This window comes from Dysidea avara, chromosome 6, assembly GCF_963678975.1.
Source record: "Dysidea avara chromosome 6, odDysAvar1.4, whole genome shotgun sequence".
NCBI lineage: Eukaryota > Metazoa > Porifera > Demospongiae > Dictyoceratida > Dysideidae > Dysidea > Dysidea avara.
Genome location: NC_089277.1, coordinates 34,987,537 through 35,011,029, shown reverse-complemented (window position 1 = coordinate 35,011,029; position 23,493 = coordinate 34,987,537). Strand labels below are relative to the sequence as shown.

Below are 23,493 nucleotides of genomic sequence, written 5' to 3'. Positions count from 1 at the left end.
TCATGCAATAATCGCACGTCACAAATTCAATATCGCCCAACCCTACACTGTTCTATTATTCTGTCACTTTTGTGTGTGTTCCATTAGAGTAATCAAGCAACCAAAGGGATTACATAATACTTACAGCAACGTCAAACATTTAATTAATGAGGATAGCTATCGAAGGAGCTCAGACATTACTAACGGAACAACTACTCTTCACCACTCCAGAGGAGGAGCTCAAAGCGAGCTGGGATTATTCCAGTCATCACAGCTCCTAACAAGACAGCCAGTAAGTAGTAACTGATATTATCAATAAAATCCTTGCCTAAATTACTGGCAAGATGGGGAACACTTTGTGACATACAAAACTACCAGTGGATGCATGACTATCCCCTCTCCTGTGGTGATCGGTATGCAGTTTATTTTGTATTCACAATCTGTATATTCTTGCAACAAGAGACAGCTTGATATTACAAGGGTGGATTAGGCATTGAATCTCTTCTCTCAAGACACAAATCAACACAGATTTATACAACTGGGATCACACACTGTGCACTAACTGACACAACCAAGGATCACATAGAAAAACTGTTCATCACTTTTTTTTTGTTTTGAAAAAAAAAATTCAGACTGCATTAATTTTTAGTGAATGTTTCCAAGCAAGTTATCACAAAAAAATTAGCTGTCTATGAATTAAAATTCTCCCACACAATACAACTTGTTGTATAGTACTGAATATCTACCCACACATACAAAAGTACACAAAGTTACTCTACAATAGACAGACAACTAGTAACTCACTAAACCGGTCGCATTGTTGTTTGATAACAAGTGACCAACTGATAACACGTGTAGTCAACATCAGTGTCCTAATAGGATAAGTGTTGTAGGTAAATATTAACTGGCATGAGTGTGTAGTGAACATTAGTGCTACAAATATACACGTACATATGTATGTACACAGGTACACACTACACCCATATGACCACATCAATACAGTGCTGCATGTACAGCGTCAATTACTGCAGTGATCTCAGGTAGATAGTGAAGAAATATTATTATTATTACATAGTGACACATGGTCACTTCAACCCAAGCAGCGGTATTAACTCATCACTGATCACTGTCACATGTAATGGCTACCAGGCCTACTATTCACCTACACTTATATAACAACAAAACTTCCTTGGCATTTGCACAAAAGAATACAATGCAATATACAAGGAGGCTACTAACTTTGAGTTACTCAACAGGTCAGCATGGTTGGTAACAATAACCACCAAGTCTTGAGCACGGTCACCCATCATAACACATCTACAAATTGTTGAAAGTCTTTTCAGCAGTGACATCTTGTAACACCTGTATAAAAGAGACAACATGTATAACCCTGTACAATAGAGTGAAGTTGTATGGAACTTGTCTCCACTTGGTCTTCCCACGAAAAGTACAATAGATGACATTATGGTAACTATAGGGGAATAACAAATAAGTTCGAAAGCACCACTGCACCACCCTTGCCAGTCTTTTCAAGCTGGAAAATGCTTTTTGTGTTATATAGGTTAGGCTAGCATGCTTGTTTATTCCAGTCATCACAGCTCCTAACATGACAACCAAAACACACAACAACTAACAAGTGTGATCTTACAGACACCACATCAACACAACACATAAACCATACTTGTAAACTAACTAGTAAGAAAAATGACCATTTTGGTTTACACACACACACAAACACACACACACACACACAAACCTTGTAAACTTGCTTAATCATTCACAACATTCAATCACTTTTTCACCATCACGGAATTTGGAGAGGACTAACTCCAGTCCTTACCAGTATCGGTACATCCAAATCCAATTCTATATGAAACAACGGCTATTTAGACAGCAATAAATTATATAAAAGTTGCTTACAAATCAAGAGATGTAAGCAGGAGCTTGCACATCAGTTGTAGAGTTGGTTGAATACTGCACAACAAATATGAAGATATGGTCAGTCTACACACAGCATTATCACACTCCAAATAATGAAGGGCCACCAACAGAACAGCTTGACCACACATAGTACATCAGAATCCCACACAGTTTTGATAGCAGAGGATCTCATTGTAATTATTTTAAAACAAGAATGGAACATTCTAGCTACAATTATGAACGGTCATGGAAGGAGCTCAGACATTACTAACAGAACTTCTCTTTATTACTCCAAAATGGAGCTCAGGGATTAGTCCAGTCATCCACAGCTCTCCCCTTGCACTAACCTTTGTGTGATTTTATTTTCACCACAAGAACTAAACACACACTTTCATGGTATGCATAGAGATTTGGTGTCAACAGGTCTAACAATTTTACAAATTTTACAAAGCTTGACATTTTTACAATGTAAATATAACACTTTCAAATACTAAAGGAGGGCTTCCCAAGACTCACTCTGAGACAGACACAAATCTGTATGTTTAAAGTCCATGCATTACGTTACAATTTTTAGTGTATGTCCTAATAGGTTCTTTCCGGCTTTTATACTTTCCCAATTGAACCACACAAAGTGAACAGAATCAATACAACATTCTCACCTGTACACATTGGTGATATCAGCTCCAGAGTATCCCTCTAGTTTAGTGGCTATCTCATCAAGGTTGACGTCTTCAGTTAGAGACACTCGTTGATATCCAGCAGTTTACGTTGACCCTCAACTAGAGTAAGACACAGAACATGACTATCTATCTTAATGGAATTGTCAATTATCCAAGCATTTATAGTGGCTATTTTACTAGAATATCTTGTCACCTTTGTGTGTGTGTGTTCTATTAGAATAATCAAACAAGCATATATATATGTGACCATCTCATCAAAAAGCCGACTAGTTTGTAAAAGCAATGTTTTGAGAAAAACAAAATTTTATAAAAATTTTATAACATGATGCGCATGTTACAAAAAAAAATATTTAAGTTTCTATTAGGCCATTACTCAGAAGGAAGACTCAAATCGTTAAAACTACAGAACTTCACCTGCACACGGAGAATTCGAAAATCTTTTGTTTCATTTCTGTAGCCTCAACGGTATGCGCGTCACGTGCATTTGTTTACAATCAAGCAAGATTATCCGTTATTTCTTCAACTAAACCGTCTTCATACCCACCCATAAACGTAAGTGACCACAGCCATATCTTGGTTGATTTGTCAATCCATGGTGAACATTTTAACAAATTCTAACGTTTTAGATTAATGCAAACAGAAGCCATAAATATGCAGCAAATGTACTTTATTTTCAGCGCAGTCGCTGTACAAATCAATTGTCTTGCTCTTTACAAGCAAGTTGAGCTGGATCCTGAAAAACAGCTAAATATTAAAGGTGGATTTTTCTCAACAAAGTTAACATTTCAGCCAACCAGATGATTAGTGGTGACAGTAAGGGTGTCAACAACAGACATGTACAGTATACCAGTTTGGGAACAGACTGTAATGGACACTGTACTTTTATGGCTTCCTTATAGGAAAGGTATGGAGAAAATGTTGATTGGCCATAAATATTGTGTAAAACATTTGACCAAAAAGATTTTTAATGGGTCAAGCAGTACTACAAATGAGCCAAATTTCAAAATTGTGTGTAATTACATCCATGAGTTATTGAACATTTTTGAGGATCCAGCTCAATGCGTACATACTATAGTGCCATAATTTCAAAACTACCCTCTACAGAAGCTGAAACTTTGGTGATCCATTCCTCGGACACTGTCTGAGAGGAAACAAATGTAATTTGTGCAGGCATTTGCCAAGACGGTCACATATACTTTGCAGCTATGTAACATTCAAACTGATGGTGGAAATAACTACAGGGGGAGCTCAGACATTACTAACGGAACAACTACTCTTCACCACTCCAGAGAAGGAGCTCAAAGCGAGCTGGGATTATTCCAGTCATCACAGCTCCTAACATGAAAGCCAGTATGTACTGTACAAAACACACTGATACACTCCCTGCCCTTACTACAATGAGCGAGTGCCAAACATTATTAAGAGAGCCAGTAAACACAGATTATACTTGCAAAGCAAGCTAGGGGGATCTGGGGTGGATTTTTAACGCTTGGGAATGACGAGTATTTTTACACCCAAAATTCCTTCAGCAGCCATGCACTGTATCATTGTTAAAACCACATACATATAATAAATCTATAATAACATGGTGATGAGTTGATATTAATTAAGCAATGCAATGTTTTGTGACATGGTCCACTATCTATAACAATTATGATCGTACTGTATACTGGCAAACATTTAAAAACCATTTAGAAGCCATTACACAGTGTGTGAACATGTGGTAGAATGGTGCAAATTACACTTCATTGAAAGGTGTAGGTTCAATTGCCCAAGTTAGACAATTCCTTTTAATTGTTTTTTTTTTTTTGGGATGTAACCATTTTAGAAGCTCTTCGACTTCTCCATTAGAGTAGCTGACTGTTCTATTAGAGTATATTGATATGTTATAGCGGGTGGCCATCTTTGACCAGTTCAGTAGGTAATTTGTTGGTAAATGTCCAATGGCTGACTGTTATAATCTGCTCTATACACACATGTATGCTACACTACACACTCACAGTCTGGTAGAGGGATATATATTCTCTTCTCCAGTCTCCTTTTGAGAGCTTCATCAATGATCCAGGGATAGTTGGTGGCAGCTAACACGATGACTAGTTTGGATTCCTCTCCTTCTCCATCACCACTACTACCAGTAACCCCAGCAACTCCTGACAATGAACATTATTAGTAATTGTAACAATTTTAATGGGAATTGTCAATTTACTATACCAAACCACCAGAGACAATTTGGTTAAATTAATTTAGCTGTCGGAGGCCACCTGGTGTTAACAGTTTGCAAATCTGATATGGTCTATGCAAAAAGTATCAGGAGATCCACTGAAATGGTAAAATACACTTTAGCTATTATCAATCCTGTGGTCACTTTGGTTAGCAGATATAATACATTTTATTGCATGCATTGGGATATAATGTATGGTTCATTATTAGTTGTGAAATGTTGTACTTCACAGATGTATAAACCTCTTCTTCTCTCTATGATGGTTCATTATTAGTTGTGAAATGTTGTACTTCACAGATGTATAAGCCTCTTCTTCTCTCTATGATGTTTAATCTATCCATAGTTTGTAATGATGATAACTTTTGGAGGGCTAACCAGTGATAAATTTTAGCACATGGAATTATAATTGTTGCAATCCAGCACAAAGTTGCAGGGCCCAGAAGTTCACTTGCGGGTACTCGTTTATTTCATAACTCAAGAAAGAAGAAGTACAAAGACAAATCCATGAGCTAAGTTTCCACAAGTTTGTTAAAGAACCTTCACAGTGAATTTGGTGCCTGCGCAAGCATCCAGTACCTTCAAATAATAAAAATGTATGGGTTAAATTTGAGGGTGAATGAAACAAGGTACACTCTTACATGCTGGTCTAGATAGGAGAAAGTTAGGTCAATCTTTGAATTTAGATTCCTGTAGCTTCCTTTTTGAACAAAAGTGAAAAGAACATCATTTGTGTGGCTTCAGACACTAGCACTCTTACAGGAAGATATGAACAAGCTGAAAAACGAGGGAGGAAGAGTCTACCTGCAGAAATGCTTTCGCGACGGAGAAGGCAGTAATGGCTTGGAGGTGACCAGTCATGATGGCGACAATGGTTTTGGTCTTCGCGATAGTGATTACAAACAGGATCCACCTGAGGATGAGAATAACACTAAAAGCGACAGCTCTAACTTTGTCTGAGGAAAACGAGGCTGCTGTAGATTCTGCTTGGACAATAAAAGCAGAAAGGCTAAATCCGACAAGCACAAACAATGTGACACGAAGTGGACACATTTAATCCCTAATTCAGTCATGGGTATTAGGGTTAAGACAAATAGTTTGAAGCTTCATTCGGTTTCATAATATCCGGATGCTGCTTTACCCCACCAAAGCTTTGTTACCATGGATACTAACAAGATAAACCAGTTGCACAAGTATTGTCACTCCTTGTGGAAGCTGCCAATTACGTATTTTCTGGTGTAGATACAATGTTTATACTGGAGCTATTACGAGTTTGTACTACAATGTACGACCATAGATACTAGAATACATAATGGATTGGAAACGCAATACATTTTATGGTTACGGGCTCGATACGGTCACGTGATATGTAAAAGAATTGCATGGATACGGTTTATAAGCCCAGCCCACCATGTCGTTACGTTAAAATGTCATCGCTCGCATGTGCAAGGAATGTAGCTAACGAGAAAAGTAGGTGTTTAAGGTTAGTCTGGTTCGTTTGTAGTATGTTTAATTGTATTTCAATGTGAAATTTGTGGCCAAAAACCACTGTGGGGGTTTCCGTGCTCACCGCTTCAATACTGTACGATGTTAGAGCCTACTGTAAATTGTGTGTTAGCCCTATGCATGCATAAATATACACATTGCTGGGAAATTATAATGTTATATTTGAAAAAGTGTAATATAATTAGGTATTTTGTGGGGGTTTTCTAGGAGACAAGAAGCGACTTACCGATTCGTTCGGTTTAAGCAATGGAAGGACGATATCTCCAGGAGTGCAAAAATAATTAAAGATTATGGGAGGGAGAAAATTTAAAACTACTAAACAGCCAAAACGACACAGAGGTAAAGTGCCTGAAGGTAGTGGAGACCATAGCAGAAGTACCGCTCGCAGCCGCCCACCTAAACACAAGAGGACCTGCAGTCAGCAAGTGTATGAGGACCTAACTGAAGTCATGGAAAATTCCATACAGTGCAGTGAGTCCTTAGATGAATTGATGCAGTCAGTCACCTTGCCACCACACTGGACAATATCCACCACCACTGAAAAAATGATACTGCAGTACTCACAGTAAACATTGGAAAGGTAGTCTCTATACCTTCTGATTTCACACTGCCCACAACATCTACTCAACCTTTAGTAGTTACACATTGTATAACAGTTAGAAATGATTTTTCATGGACAGCATTTGTGCATGGCCATTGCGTGAGTGACTCTGTATCACCTATACTCTCCTCCATTCCAAAACAACTAAACCGTGACTCATTGATCTCTCTCATTGTAAAGCTGGATAACTGCAATGTTTGTCCAGGTCATACAGACAACCGCTTTGTAGATATGCTAATTTCTAGAGGAAGTAAAATTACATCACATCATGGTGATGATATTGTAGCAAGTTTGGAAACATTTGCTCCTGTGGAATTAAACGGTGAATGATACAGTCAAACAGTCCGCAGTAATTCCTGTAGAATAATAACCAACAGTACCAAATGTGACAACTGTGTGTGGTACAGAGACGGTCTTCGCAATTCTTACCATAATTGGAATTCAAAAAAAATGTACTCAGTCTCAATCTACTGTGACAAATGAGAGGGTTTCTACTAGTAGTACCACCAATTTTTGTTTACTTATGCCACCAGAACAATTACAACGTTATAAAAATCTTAAAATGCGGTCAACAACAGCTGAGAGAAAGCTAGATGGTTATGAAGAAGCTGACAAATAAGGAAGGCATAACTTTAGAGAAAGATTTACAAAGTGACATAAGTAGCATAATGAAAGAAGTCGGTAATGAAATCAAAAATGAAAATTCAGAAGGTACATTTCGAAGAATCTTTTGGGAACAACAACAAGAAGCAGTAAAGCAAACAGACAAACGCCAACTTCGTTGGCATCCAGCAGTTATCAAATGGTGCTTGCATGTCAAATATCGCTCATCCAGTGCTTATCATGCCATTAGAAGTACAGGAGTACTTACAGTACCTAAGGACACTAAGAAACTATACTCACTACACAAAAGAGAGGTGCGGTTATCAGAAATATATTAACTTAGAACTAGTAAAAGAGGCCAATGTTAAAGAAGAAAAGATCAGTATGTGGTATTATTAGCAGATGAAATGAAGATTAAAGAAGATTTAGTATTTGATAAAAATTCTAGTGAGCTTATTGGATTCGTCAACTTGGGTGAATTAACAACATCCTAGATACAATAGAATCGAGATGTAACAGAGCAGTGACTGAAGCCCAGATTACACCCAATGATGTTGCCACACACATGTTGATGTTTATGGTAAGAGGAATTTGTACAACCTTGCAGTTTCCATTTGTTTGCGTACCAATAAGAGACACCACAGGTGAAGAACTATTTCCAATCATGTGGGAAGCAGTGAAAAACATAGAAGGATGTGGTTTGAAAGTTATCACAATAACAGCAGATGGAGTATCCCCCAATAGAAAGCTTTTTCAGATGCATAAGAAAGTTGGGCAAACACCAGGGGAGGTAGTGTACAAAACCCCCAATCCTTACAGCAGTGACAAGCGGGATATTTATTTTATGCCCGATGTGCCTCACTTAATTTAGACGACTCGAAAACTGTTGGTCCAACTCATTTGCACACAGTAACAGTCGTGCTCTGTGGGTAAGTATAAGTTCTTTTTTACAATAAATGTTTAGATGGCATAATGACTGCACATATTATACTTGCACATACTCATACACATTGCATTAATAAGTTTTCATTCAGTTATATATCCAATTCATGTTGAGCACAAGTTATATATTGTCGGAACATTGAGCATCAGTGATCTTGAATGTGTGTTAATATAACTTTGCATTCAAATCACTATGTTACATAGCTAACTTCATTACACAGAATAACGGATACCACATAAGTTGGACTCACGTAATTGATCTACAGAAGAAGTGTCAGTTCTTATCTGGAATGACTTTCACTACAAACATCAAGCGAGAACATTTGCATCTGAATTCTTATTCCAGAATGCATGTCAAGTTGGCAGCTCAAGTAAGAATAGTTCGTTTGTGAATAATTATTATAAAAATTATCGTCCATGCATGTGTATAGATACTAAGTTCATCAGTGGCCAGTGCATTTGAACATTTCAAGCAAGAGGAGACAAAAGAGACCGCCACTTTTATTCGAAAGTTTGACAGGTTGTTTTAATGTGAGATGTACATCAGAAGGTTTCAAGACACTTAAGCCAGACTTGAAATCGTACTCAAAACCAGATGACCCACGACTTAAGGTAACATCAATTGAATGTACATAATATGCATGCTGTATATATTTGTGTGCATGTGCATGCCTGTACAAATTAATTATGTACGGTATGAACTTAAACTTGATGAATCTACATACATGCATGTATCAGTGGCTGAAGGAGGAATTTCTACAGTGGCTGAAAGAATGGGAAACAAATGTTAAGAAACGGCAGGGGTTTATACCAGCCCAACAGAACATGATGCTATTGTCAAGAGAAAGATTGGAGATTGCAGGTATGTTGTGTGTATAATAATTTATTTCAACTATTAATTGCTGTCTGCTATAGTGCTGTCATTTCTTGAACTGATACCTCTTCTGTTAGCTGTACCCAATGTCAGTTATGTTTTAAGTGAAAGATTTTGCCAAGATCCACTAGAAAGTTTCTTCGGCAAGCAGAGATATCATGGAGGGTGGAATGACAACCCATCGGCTAAACAATTTCTGGAAAACAATGCATCAATTCACGTGCAAGGTTCAGCAGCCCTAGCACCACTAAGGGGTAACAGCTACCAGAGCAGGAAGTCATCAACTCGGTCCCCAAATGATATTGTTGATAGCGCACCACTGCTAAAGCGATGCAAAACCTCCAAAAGTAACTTGGAGAATATAGCATGAAAAGAAACTGTACATAAATACAACGTTAGTATTTCATATACAATGCTGGTATAGCTATCTATTGAACATGTACACTACAATTATAAAACTGGGGTAATTACTAATAATGTATACGTATATATATATAATAACACTGTTTATACATACAGTACTGCATACTTGACTCAGCTACTGCTTCTCTTTTAAAGCTTTCCTCAGTCGTGCCTTGCACTTGGTGTTCTTTGCAGTACAGCTTTTGTACATCTCCAGCCATTGGCCAGCAATTGAGTTGCCCCGAATTGTCAGCCAGAGTTCAACGATCTCCTTGAGCAGCATCATAGCTGCTGTCGTGTCATGCATGTCTGTACATAAATCAAACCAATGTATTTGCACCTTGTTGTTCTTCATCATTGAGGTTATAAGTGATTCTTTGCTACTGCTGGTTTCTATGCTGCGCTTTAAGTGAGATGGCAAGCTGATCCGTGTTTCTAATTCAATTTCTTTAAATAAACAATAGGCTGTATCATTGAGTTCAAATAGACCTCCTCTGTTGACTTGAGTTATTCAAGCACATGTGTATTCAAGGAAATCTGAATCCTCTCCTTGAACTGCCATGTTGTATAGGCACTCAATACACTCAAGTGAATGCTGTGTAGGGTGCTTTTCATACTTCTTAACCAAAGCAAATGGTACATAGCCTGCTGCATACCTCACAATGCATTCTTCGTCAGAAGAAATGAAGCTTAGTGTCTCATTGTTACTACTACTACTACTGCTGCTGTTATTGGTGGGTGCAATTCTAGTTATTATGTCTTCAAATAACTTCTGTATCACGGCTTGATACCCCAAGGGGTCCAGACGTTGATGAATTGCGTCGAACAAGTCTTCCCATGTCACGACAACTTCACTTGTGCGCTTCTGGTGATAGGCAATCCACAGCTTCTACTTCACTTGTGCGCTTCTGGTGATAGGCAATCCACAGCTTCTCTCTTTGTATAACAGCACATTCACTTCGAACTGCGCTGCAGCAACCGCCTACCAAGGATTCTAGAAGTGCCAGCAACTTTCTTGCGAAGTGGTAGAAAGGAACGGCAAAATTATCTTCAGCAACTTTGCTAATTAACAAGTTCACTTCATGAAATGCGGTCTTGCTCCGTTCACTGGTGCCAGTAAACGTTCCATCCTTAATAACGAAAGAAAAAGCCCCTCTGACCAGCCCACTTGCCATTCTCAACCGTCACTAACATATCACGTGACCGTATTGTTGTATGGACTGAACTGGTTGACTCACACTTGTGCATGCACCACTAGTAGTTATATCATGCTGACACATTCTGTACTTGTATTCTAATTATATTGCACACTGCACGCATGCGCATAGAGTCAATTAGTAATGTTGAGCACATGTTACATGGTGTCAGAAGTGCCTTTCTGAAATCAGTGAAATGACTGCCTCGAGCTCTACGTACAACGTATCTCTCCAGCCTCCGCCACCATTTAACTTCAGTTCTCCGGATGAATGGCCCAAGTGGCGTCGATGCTTTGAACAGTTTTGAGTAGCGTCTGGATTGTGTAAAGAAGATGAAGAAAGACAAGTTAGTACGCTTCTGTATTGTTTGGGAGAAGATGCAGATGATGTCCTTATTTCCACAAATATTTCTGGTGACAATCGCAAGAAATACGCCGAGGTGCTGGAGAAATTTGACGGCCATTTTAAGGTGCGGAAAAACGTGATATTTGAGCATGCTTGTTTCAATGCCAGAGTGCAAGCTGAGGGGGAATCCATTGAACAATACATCACTAGTCTCTATAATTTGATAGAACACTGCGAGTATGGCACCCTAAAAGAAGAGATGATCAGAGACCGGTTAGCAGTCGGCATCCGTGATAGTAGTTTGTCTGAACGACTCCAGATGGATGAATCATTAACCCAACAGAAGGCCAAGAAACTTGTTCGCCAAAGAGAGGCAGTTAAAGAGCAACAGTCCTTTCTAAAGAAGGAAGAATGTACTCTGGAGTATGTTAAACAGAAACCTACGGGTAACCCGGCCCGTGAAAGCGTCACTATGCTCCAGATGTGGTAAAAGTCACCCTAGGGACCACTGCCCTACTAAAGATGTAACATGCTTTAAATGCAACCGATGTGGACATTTTGGCAAAATGTGCTTTTCCGAAACAGTGGCCATGGTATCCGAAGACATTCCTGATCCTGATGACGATAGCCAAACAGAGACATCCCTTCACTACCTTGATGTCATAAATGACGAGTCTGAACAACCAGTTACAGCCTGGTACATCTGAGCAATGGTGAACAATAATGAAGTGGTGTTCAAGGTTGATACAGGAGCAGAGGTCACTGCAATTTCAAAGGAAGTCTATGATGCCATTGGTCAGCCCAGACTTCACAAGCCAACAAAGGTACTTTGTGGGCCAAGTCGACAGCCTCTGGATGTGTTGGGCAGAATTACAGTACAGCTAAGGTACAAAAACAACACAATAAAACATCACATGTATGTTGTAAAAACACTGAACCAGAATTTGTTAGGTCTCCCAGCCATTTTGGCTTTAAATACCCTTACAAAGGTTGATGCTGTTGGCGACACTACCAGCAGCATTCCTTCACAGTTCCCAGAACTGTTTCAAGGGCTTAGAACAATGAAAGCTGAATATGAAATAAAAATCAACCCAGATGCTACACCGTATGCACTGTTCTCAGCCCGCCGGATACCGATTCCCCTTAGACATAAGGTAGAACAAGAGCTTAAGCAGATGGAGGTCACAGGAGTTATAAGTAAAGTTGACCAACCAACAAATTGGTGTGCAGGCATGGTAGTAGTCCAGAAAAAATCTGGAGGGGTTCGTATCTGTGTTGATCTAAAACCATTAAACCAGAACGTGCTTAGAGAGGTACATCCCATGCCACATGTGGAAGACACCCTGGCTCAACGTCAAGGAGGGAAAGTGTTTCCTAACTTAGGCGCCAAAAGTGGCTTTTGGTAAGTGCCTTTAGCTAAGAACTGCAGACACCTCACTACCTTTATTACACCTTTCGGGCGTTATTGCTTCAATAAACTCCCGTTTGGGATATCTAGCGCCCCGGAGTTTTTTCAAAAACAAATGAGCCACATTTTAGAAGGTCTGCCGGGGGTCCTTTGTAATTTAGACGACGTATTAGTGTTTGGCAGTGACAGAACTGAACATGACACTCGACTACGAGCTGTGCTACTTAGAATTCGTGCTGCTGGAATAACTCTGAACAGAGCCAAGTGTGAATTTGGGAAACATGAAATTACCTTCCTTGGTCACATTATCAACCAATCTGGTATCTCTGCTGATCCTGAGAAGCTTTCTGCCATTAAAGAGATGCCTCCTCCTACTAATATTACCGAACTACGTAGGTTCATGGGGTAATCAACCAGCTTGGAAAGTTTTCTCCAAACACAGCAGAACTCTCTGCTCTATTGCGTACACTGCTCAGCACCAACCAAGCTTGGTTTTGGGGTCCAGACCAAGATAGAGCCTTTAATCAATTGAAAACAGAACTCACCACACCTCACATATTGACCATGTATGACCCTAAGGCACAAACTAAAATATCCGCAGATGCTTCATCTTTTGGTCTTGGTGCAGTACTCCTTCAGGCTAAGGGCATGTCCTGGCATCCAGTTGCGTACGCTTCCCGTTCTATGACCAGCACTGAACGTAGATACGCCCAAATAGAAAAAGAGGCGTTGGCTATCACCTGGGCTTGTGAGAAGTTTAGTAGCTACATTATTGGCAATCAGATCCTCTTAGAAACGGACCATAAACCCCTTGTACCACTGCTGACTTACAAGCACCTAGAGAATCTTCCTCCAAGAGTACTTCGATTTCGACTCCGTCTAATGAGGTTTGATTACAATATTGTTCATGTTGCTGGTAAATATCTTCATACTGCTGATCTACTTTCCAGGGTACCACAACATACCTCTCCGGATGCCCAGAGTTTATCCCAGCAGGAGGATATTGAATATTTTATACAACGTGTTACCTCCTATTTACCAGCCAGTGAGAAACGTTTACAAGTCAACCGTCAAGAGCAATCTGAGGATCCAGTCACTAAAACAGTCATATCCTATTGTCAATCAGGGTGGCCTAAGCACTCTTCACTTCAAAAGGACCTCAAACCCTTTTGGCCATTTCGTGGTGAGTTGAGCCTATACAATGGGTTGTTGCTGTACGGGAGTTGTATTGTTGTACCTGTCAAACTTCGTACTGAGACCCTAGACAAAATCCACCATGGCCATCAAGGGATAAACCGGTACCTCCTTCGATCAATGTCATCTGTATGGTGGCCTGGGGTGTCTAAAGCTGTGAATCTTATGTAAAGAGCTGCCCCCACTGTCAGAAGACATACATTCCTCCCCGAGAGCCACTGATCATTTTGCCACTACCACAAAGGCCTTGGGAGAGAGTAGCTGCAGATCTATTTGAACTGGATAGCACCCAACACCTCCTGGTAATTGACTACTACTCAAGATACCCAGAAGTCATTCAGCTACATAGCACTACTTCAACCACTATAGTGAATGCCCTCAGATCAATTTTTGGACGACATGGTATCCCGTCAACACTAGTAACTGACAATGGACCACAGTTTAACTGCAGTACCTTTAAACAGTTTTCCTCACAATATGGCTTCCATCATGTTACAAGTAGCCCAAGACACCCGCAAAGCAACGGGTTGGTGGAGAGAGCAGTGAGGACAGTTAAAGGGTTACTGAAAGGATCTTCAGATCCTCATATGGCATTACTCAGCTATCGAGCCATCCCACTCCCATGGTGTTCTCTCAGCCCTGCAGAGTTATTGTTTGGATGGAAAATTGCCACAGACTTACCTCAACTTTCCCTTCTGCTGACTCCCCACTGGTCTCACTTAAAACATTTTAAGAAAGCAGACGAAGCCTACAAGTCCAAACAACAAATACAATTCAACCGCAGGCACAGAACTAGATCCCTTCCAATGCTTAGCACCAATACTCCAGTTTGGGTGTGTACCGGGAGACAGCAAATACCAGGGACAATAGTTTCAAAGTCTCATATGCCTAGATCCTATACAGTTCGGACTTCCTCAGGTTAGTTCGCAGAAACCGTCATCACCTGGCACCCAGGTTAGGAGGTCCTTCACAATATTACACAGATGTAGACCTTGAGATTGACACACCTCTTCCAGAGGAACCCATAAGTGAGGGAGCAGCTAATGCTACAGAACATCAGACAGTGCCAAGATCTCTGATCAGGACTCGTTTACAAACTGGCACTACAATGAGGCTCCCGAAACGTTATTCTTAAGAAAAGGAGATGTTGTATGGACTGAACTGGTTGACTCACACTTGTGCATGCACCACTAGTAGTTATATCATGCTGACACATTCTGTACTTGTATTCTAATTATATTGCACACTGCACGCATGTGCATAGAGTCAATTAGTAATGTTGAGCACATGTTACACGTATCGAGCCCGTAACCGTAAAAATATATTGCAATTCCAATCCATTATGTATTCTAGTATCTATGGTACAACCTCATAACCATCAATTTCTGTTCATTAATTGCTGAACTGGCATTTGTAACAAAGCTTCGTAAAGCTTTGTTAACATTGTAGGATGTGTTTGCACATTCGTTCCAACCCTAATGGGTATTAGACTGAAGTAGGAATTAAATGTTCACTAGTATAAATTATCTGCAGGTGTAGCCAACCTCCCTACTTTTTTTGATCCCTAATCAAAATTGTTTTTCCTTATACTTGTAACAATTTGACGTTATTCCACAAAGGTACCAACATGACTTCCTTGATGGAATCTAGAAACAATTGTAGTGACTGTTCTATTAGAGTATTTTTCACACTTGTATGTATGTTCTATTAGATCAATCAAGCAAGCAAAGGGATTACATATTCTAGCAGCAACACCAAACATTTAATTGATGAGGATAGCTACGGAAGGAGCTCAGACATTACTAACAGAACAACTACTCTTCACCACTCCAGAGGAGGAGCTCAAAGCGAGCTGGGATTATTCCAGTCATCACAGCTCCTAACATGACAGCCAGTAAGCAGTAACTGATCTGCCTTATTGCTACACTAAGCAAGCACAACACCACACAGATTTTTCCCCAAAACAATTACAGTAACCATGTACAACTGCAGGATGTCCTCAATAGAATCTTTGGCCTAAATTACTGGCAAAATGGGGAACACTTTGTGACATACAAAACTAACAAACAGATCCATGACTATCCGCTTTCCTGTGGCGAACAGTAAGCAGTTTATTTTGTGATTCATAATGTATATGTCCTTGCAACAACAAGAGACAGCTTTATATCACAAGGGTGGAGTTGACATTGAATTTCTTCTTTCAAGAACAAAACAAACAAATCAACACTGATCTATACAACTGGGGCCACAGACTGTACACTAACAAACATATGAACGATCGCATAGAAAAACTGTTCATCATTTTTTTTTTGTTTTGAATTTTTTTTTTTGCGGATTGCTTTTATAGACTATTTCATGAATTTTTCCAAACATTACAGTTGATTTCTGTGAATTAAATTTCTCTCACACAATATGACTGGTAGTGATGCCATGAAATAGCGTATATCAAGATAGAAACATTTCACGATAATTGTGATAGCAATGTCATGTTATAAAAAGCATAAATTATTTAGTGAAGTGACTTGATATTTTTGCAAAATAAGAGGATGATTCTCTGGGAACATGTGGTAATGTATAAAAAACAAGTGTCAACTTTTTCAAATCATTGTTATATAAACTGATTGAATAAAACTTGTCCAGTGAAATACATTAACATACTTCAATTCATTATAGTATCGTGTCTATCGTGATATAAGCCCCATGCTAATCGTGACATGTAATTTTCATATCGTGGCATCACCAATATCCAGTGCTCAATATAAGCTTTCTTACTTGAGCTGTCAAAATGACAGACCGACATGTAACGTGGTCGGCCACTGGTACATAACAGTAGCAGTTTACATACACAATGTCTTTTAAATGTTTATTTTGTAAGGTCATAATGTCAGACCATTTTTAATTTGGTCGGTTATTGTGGCTTTTGGGTCGCAGATTACAGGCTGTTATTTAGAGCTCTGAATAACTAGGGGTATAGTACCCACAAACAGGAAAATATCTAACCACAGTTACTCTGCAATAGACAGACCACTAGTAACTCACTAAACTGGTCGCATTGTTGTTTGATAACAAGTGACCAACTGATAACACATGTAGTCAACATCAGTGTCCTAATAGGATAAGAGTGTTGTAGGTAAATATTAACTGGCATGAGTGTGTAGTGCACACAAGTGCTAACACGTACATATGTATGTACGCAGGTACACACTACACACACATGTGACCACATCAACACAGTGCTACATGTACAGTGTACATTACTGTAGTGATCTCAGGTGGATAGTGAAGAAATATTATTATTATTATTACATAGTGACACATGGTCACTTCAACCCAAGCAGCGGTATTAACTCATCACTGATCACTGTAACATGTAATGGCTACCAGGACTACTATACACTTACACTTATATAATAACAAAACTCCCTTGGTATTTGCACAAAAGAATACAATGCAATATACAAGGAGACTACTAACTTTTGAGTCACTCAACAGGTCAGCCTGGTTGGTAACAATATCCACCAAGTCTTGAGCACCCTTCATAATTAATACTCATCTACAAATTGTTGAAACTCTTTCAGCAGTGACATCATGTAACACCTGTAAAAAAGGCAACATTTATAACCCTGTACAATAGAGTGAAGTTGTATGGAACTTGTCACCACTTGATCTTCCCACAACAAGTACAATATGTATTACCTTGCTTCCCAAGTTGTAAAGTTTGAACAATGAAATGGCATACAGTATACCAGTCACTTGTACTAAGTATTACTATGTAGGTGACATTAGGGTAGTTTAATCATGCTGTGCAGTACGTTACTTCTCCTTACAAGTAAAACACTGTAGTATTTCGGGGGTATAAAATGAAACCACACGCAGACTGTTTATAAGTAGAGAAGTTGATGGCCGTAACACTAGTCATTGTGTAGTGGTGTTTAAAGCAATCATAAAGCTAGTACATGCCATAATTGGTTCTGTTCCAGCTTAAATGCCTTCCCAGTTCAATGCTTTTACTAATAGTGTTGTAACCGAATCTCTATTACATTTACACGGAACACTTAATGTGTAATGGTTAGGGATGGATGGTATTGACACTTCTGCCATACGATTATTGTCATGAGCCATTATCATGATTATCACGATTATTGTCCACTCAACTACTGTAACAGGAATCACTAAAATATTCAACTAAACGACAAAATATTTAAGGTGAATGATTATAACTTTTAAAAATTTCTTGATTATCATGATTATCGCTAAGTAACAAAAATGAGACGATGTTGATTATTGCCGACAAAATAATCACAATTGTCATAACTGAATAATTGCCCATCCCTAGTAATGGCTAGGAATGGTGTACAAACCTACGTATCAAAGCGAATTTTAGCATACATCTCATTCTGGCTTTTATACCTTCTCAATTGAACTACACAAAGTGAACAGAATAACTTGTTTGGAAATTGTCTATCCTGCAGTTCTACAATCTCACCTGCACAAATTGGTGATATCAGCTCCAGAGTGTCCCTCTAGTTTAGTGGCTATCTCATCAAGGTTGACGTCTTCAGTTAGGGAGACCCCCTTCAGGTTGATATCCAGGACCCTCAACTAAAGTAAGACATATAACATGATTATCTTTATGGAATCCTGAATTACTCAAGCATTTATAGTGATTGTTTTATTAGAGTATCTTGTCACCTTTGTGTAAGCATATACGTGACCATCTCTGCAAAAAGCTGACTTGTTCGCACAAACATGCGTTTTGAGAAAAACAAAGTTTTGTAAAATTATGCATGCTACAAAGAAAGTTTTATCAGGCCATTACTCAGAGAAGGGATTCACAGACTGAGCTGGAAGCAGTTTTTAAACAATAACCCAGGAATTATCCATCTATTGCAATGCTGTAGACACCACTATCAAGCTACAACTGCTGGTACTACTCTTCCTTACAAGTCATGGAACTAGTTTGTGCACTAATTAGTTAGAATACACTTACGATACAAGTGTATTAGTAGTGATAATGCATGATAGAGGCTATTGTTGTAGTGTAGATGGTTTCCTTTGTTGCTTTAGTACTTCGCATTAGTGTTAGGGCTGTAGTGATGAGCCAGTATATTTGCATAGCCCCACGATCATCTCACTGATGGCACCTATAGCTACCTACTAAGAATCATTACTGGCTCATTGCTACAGCCTTAACACACTAGAACAAAGGAAAACATCTACACTACAACAATAGCTGCTATCACGCTTTATCACTACTAGTACATGTGTATCGTAAGTGTATTCTAATTAATTAGTGCACGTGCTACTTTCATGACTTGTAAGGAAGAGCAGTACTAGCAGTTGTAACTCGATAGTGGTGTCTCCAGCATTGCAATAGATGAATAATGCCTGTATCATTGTTTAAAAGCAGTTTCCAGCTCGGTCTGTGAGTCCAGTCTGCAAAATACATTAGGCCGAGAAGGAAGACTCAAATCAATTAAAACTACAGAATATCTTATTCACCTGTTCGTGTAGAGTTTGATAATCTTTGTTTTGTTTCCAAAGTATGGTTGATTTGCTAACTGATGTTAAGCCACATTCCAACATTGTAGACTAATGCAAACAGAAGGTATGGCTTTATTTTCAGTGTAGTTATTATACAAATCGATTGTCTTGCTCTTCCTACTGTCTAGTGCTATAATAGACAAATTCCATAATAAGGCTTTATAACGTATAGAAAAAACTGTTGCCCCTAGCAACCTGAATTTCCCAGTATTGTTAGGTGATGATGTCTAAAGTAAATTCTCCAAATTTTGAAAGGATAGCATATATATGTCATATGATATGACATTTTGAAATTTGTGGTTTTCCCATACATATCTATGTGAGAGGGCTACAGTTGCCCCTTCTGGGCAATCACAAAAATGAGGCATTTCAACGTATGCAAAAACTAAAAAATTCAAAAGTACATGTATCTCAATATTACATAATTTGTAGGTGTGAATGTCAACAATAATCTCTCCAAGTTTTAAATGGATATAGTATATAGGTCATAAGATATGACCATAGATACTACACCTTGAATCCCATGATTTGTGTGATTACTGAGAAGGGGCAACTGTTGCCCCTCTCATTGACAATGTATGGGAAAATTGCAACTTCAAAATGTCATATTTCATGACTTATTAATGCTGCCCTTTTAAAATTTGGAGAAGTGACTTAACCTACAAATAATGTAAAATTTAGGTTGCTAGGGGCAACGGTTGAACTACTCACTACAGAAGGCTGAAACTTTGGTGATCCATTCCTTGGACACTGTAGATATTGCTGAAACAAAAAAAGGAAGTTGTGGGGGTATTTGCTGAGACAATCACATATATTTTGCAGCTATGTAACATATTCAAACTAATGGTGGATAACTATTGAAGGAGCTCAGACAGTACTAACGGAACAACTACTCTTCACCACTCCAGAGGAGGAGCTCAAAGCGAGCTGGGATTATTCCAGTCATCACAGCTCCTAACATGAAAGCTTGTATGTAGTGTACAAAACACACTGATACACTCTCTACCCTTACAACACTGAGCTGTATATACCACAAACTAGTGCTGAAACGAACAATTATTTGGTTATTCGCTATTCAATCAGTATGACATTATTCGAATATTTGTTTGCACTCTAGTGATCAGAAGCCAACCTAGACGCTTGAGATTGTGAACAAAACTGCATAAAATATCCACTTTAGAAGAGATAGAAATAGCTCTCATGCTTAACTTTAATAGCCAACAAAGATTTTGGTCCTTATTAATGCTTATAGAATAATTGGTTGTTTTGTTCATAACTATTCAAATTAAAAATAATTGCTATTTGTTTCAGCACTACCACAAACACAATAGTACACACACTACACATAACATTATGAAGAAGGCCAGTACATACATCAGAGCAGATTATAACTAGTCCTCGTTGATCTGATATTAAGTCAAAGTTGATCTGACATAACAATGCATGTGCAAGCATGCCAAGGGGATCTGGGATGGATTTTCAATGCTTGGAGATTGTAAATGATTTGGACACCCAAAACTCCTTCAGTAGTCATGCACTTAAGCCACGTACATAAGAATAAATCCATACTAATAACAATAAAACCATGATGAGTTGATATTATCTACTGCAATGTCTTGTGACATGTATATACTTGGTTCACAATCTATAGCAAATATGATCATATACTGGCAAACATCTAAAACTCTTTAGAAGCCACTAAAACAGTGTATGAACATGTTGTAGAATGGCGCAAATTACACTACATTAAAAGGTGTAGATTTGATTCCCAAAGTTCAAAAAAAATTCTTTTTAATCGTTTTTTTTTGTGACTATTTTAGGTACACCTTTTAAGAAGTTCTTCAACTGTTCTATAAGAGTAGCTGACTGTTCTATTAGAGTAGCTGACTGTTCTATTCGATCATTTTCAGCGGAAATGGTTGGCCATCCTTGACCGGTTTAGTAGGTAACTGAATGGTCTCCAAGCTAATTGGACGGTAAATGTCCGATGGCCGACTGTTATAATCTGCTCTGTACATGTATGCTATGCTACACTACACACTCACAGTCTGGTAGAGGGATATATATTCTCTTCTCCAGTCTCCTTTTGAGAGCCTCATCAATGATCCAGGGATAGTTGGTGGCAGCTACAGGGATGAAAATAACTATTTTATGTCTAGCTGAACATTGTCAGACCAGAAAGCAATTTGTTCGGCCATCACAGGAGTTGACCTGACACAGTGGTGGAGGAGGGTATGAAAAGTTAGGCGTACCTGCACAGTGCGCAAAGCGCACTCAGAGCATGCTCTCCCTCTAGGGGGGTCTGGGGGCATGCCCCCTCAGGAAAATTTTGAAGAATGAGTGCTATGAGATTGAATCTGGATGCAGTTTTAGCCAGATCACAGTATTGCTTGATAAAGTCTTACTGGAGGTAGTAAGCATTGCAGATTAAGAATATATTTCAACATTATACTTCAGCTGTTAGCCACTATACAGTGACCAAGCGTGTACTGTGTTGATCACGTCAAGAGTCCATAATAAATTATGGACTCTTGATCACGTGGTATGACTTATGACATCACAAACACATTTATTGGAGAGGCTCTGCCCCACCTTTTTGAAAGTTGGTAGCCCCCAACTCTCTCCCTTCTGCCACCACTGTGACATAGGTGTTGTTATTATAATCATTTTTACCCTATAAATATAAAATTAATATTGTATTAATTCATTATTATTGTAATATTTTCTGAATACAACCAAAAAAAATTTTTAATGTTTACATATTTTATGTACAATTGAACTTGGTCATAATGTCTAGATTACCATAGTGACAAGATTAGTCAATCTGAAGAACATGAAATTCAGAATGTGAAGATGTCTCAAGCTGCTCCTCTTCATCCTCACCAAACCAGCTGTCCCATTTGTCGATATCTAGTTGTTCAGTTTCAGAGTCTTCAGAATCACTTGATGCCTTGTCAGTAGTTTTTTGTTTCCGACGGTATTCCTTTCTTGGTTTCTGATTCACCCTCCTTCCAGACTGGCAGCTACTCCACCAAATTTCTACTGCTTGATCTGGTGAAAAATCACTGAGGGTGGGGCCTTCAACATTGACTTCTAGCAAATCGTTGAGAGTTAAACAATTTAGACTTGTTCTCCTCTCACTTTTTATGATCTTCAGTGTAGAGAAGAAGCGCTCAACTTTGGCTGTTGAGAATGGTAAACTGAACAGCAACTCACTGATCAGGAAGATGTTAGGCCATTTCACAGAATCTGGTGATGTCTTTAACAGGTACCATATTTTCTTGTAGCTGTCACATCCAATTCGCAGGTAAGTCCTGGCATACTCAACAATGTCTTCAATTTCATCCAGACATGAAGTGATGCTAACACCTCTAGCTTCAAGTGGAGCCTGAAACATATCAATGATTCTCAACAGAGCAGCCTTGACTTCGCCTAAACGATCATCATCTTCTGAACTTTCTTCAGCTTCTTGCAACTGCCAGCTTTGGGTATCCAAGAATAGAAGGATTGATCTCATGAAGTCAACATCTGACCACTCCAATCGAGAGCGCATTCGATCATCAAGAGACCTCAAGTCAGCCAATGCCTGCTCTTGACAAGTTTTGATGGTACTGTCTCTAAAATTGTGTAGCTCAGATCCTTGGTATACCTTGCGTCCATTTTCATCTTCCAACTTACTCAAAACCATCTTTGACACAGGCCACTCTACCACATCCTGTGAGGTCAGTTTGTTTAAGGAAGTATGGGATTTCAAAATGTTCTTAATGCCCTGCACAACATCGATGTCATCATTTTGTAAGGTAAGGCTGAGAAGAGAGGCTGGCTTAAGGGCATCAGTGTAGAGAGCAGAACCAATTATCATTCGAGCTTGCCTCCACTTCACTAGGTATCCCTTCAGACGCTGTCTATCAGTGCTCTTAATTGACTTGTCCTCAGTGAGTGCTGCCAAGTGATTGAGGTAAGCCCCATATCGATCAACCACTCGCTGCAGAGCTTTACGTTTGTGGGTAATCCAGCGACTTCCGCTTGCTCGCACTGGTAAGTTACCTCCTTCAGGAAGTTCATACACCTCCTTAAGATC

At 39.0% G+C, this 23,493-nt stretch overlaps 1 protein-coding gene across 3 annotated transcripts in view; it reads right to left on the bottom strand.

Annotated features, from left to right (window-relative positions):
• LOC136258178 (putative cell division cycle ATPase) overlaps positions 1–23,493 on the bottom strand; it is a 34,419-nt gene that overhangs the window by 2,860 nt on the left and 8,066 nt on the right. Inside the window, exons 5-15 of one of the 3 annotated variants that reach the window (XM_066051498.1) lie at positions 21,458–21,538; positions 20,124–20,174; positions 18,355–18,470; positions 17,343–17,465; positions 16,908–16,975; positions 4,580–4,729; positions 2,559–2,678; positions 1,900–1,953; positions 1,736–1,845; positions 1,219–1,341; positions 784–851 (exon numbers count right to left, since the gene is read on the bottom strand). In XM_066051498.1, the coding sequence (XP_065907570.1) occupies positions 17,411–17,465; positions 18,355–18,470; positions 20,124–20,174; positions 21,458–21,538 (303 nt within the window). In that variant the 3' untranslated portion in view covers positions 784–851; positions 1,219–1,341; positions 1,736–1,845; ... (3 more) ...; positions 16,908–16,975; positions 17,343–17,410. The remainder of the gene's footprint in view (positions 1–783; positions 852–1,218; positions 1,342–1,735; positions 1,846–1,899; positions 1,954–2,558; positions 2,679–4,579; positions 4,730–16,907; positions 16,976–17,342; positions 17,466–18,354; positions 18,471–20,123; positions 20,175–21,457; positions 21,539–23,493) is intronic. The other 2 variants (XM_066051499.1, XR_010702605.1) reach the window with 2 other exon arrangements.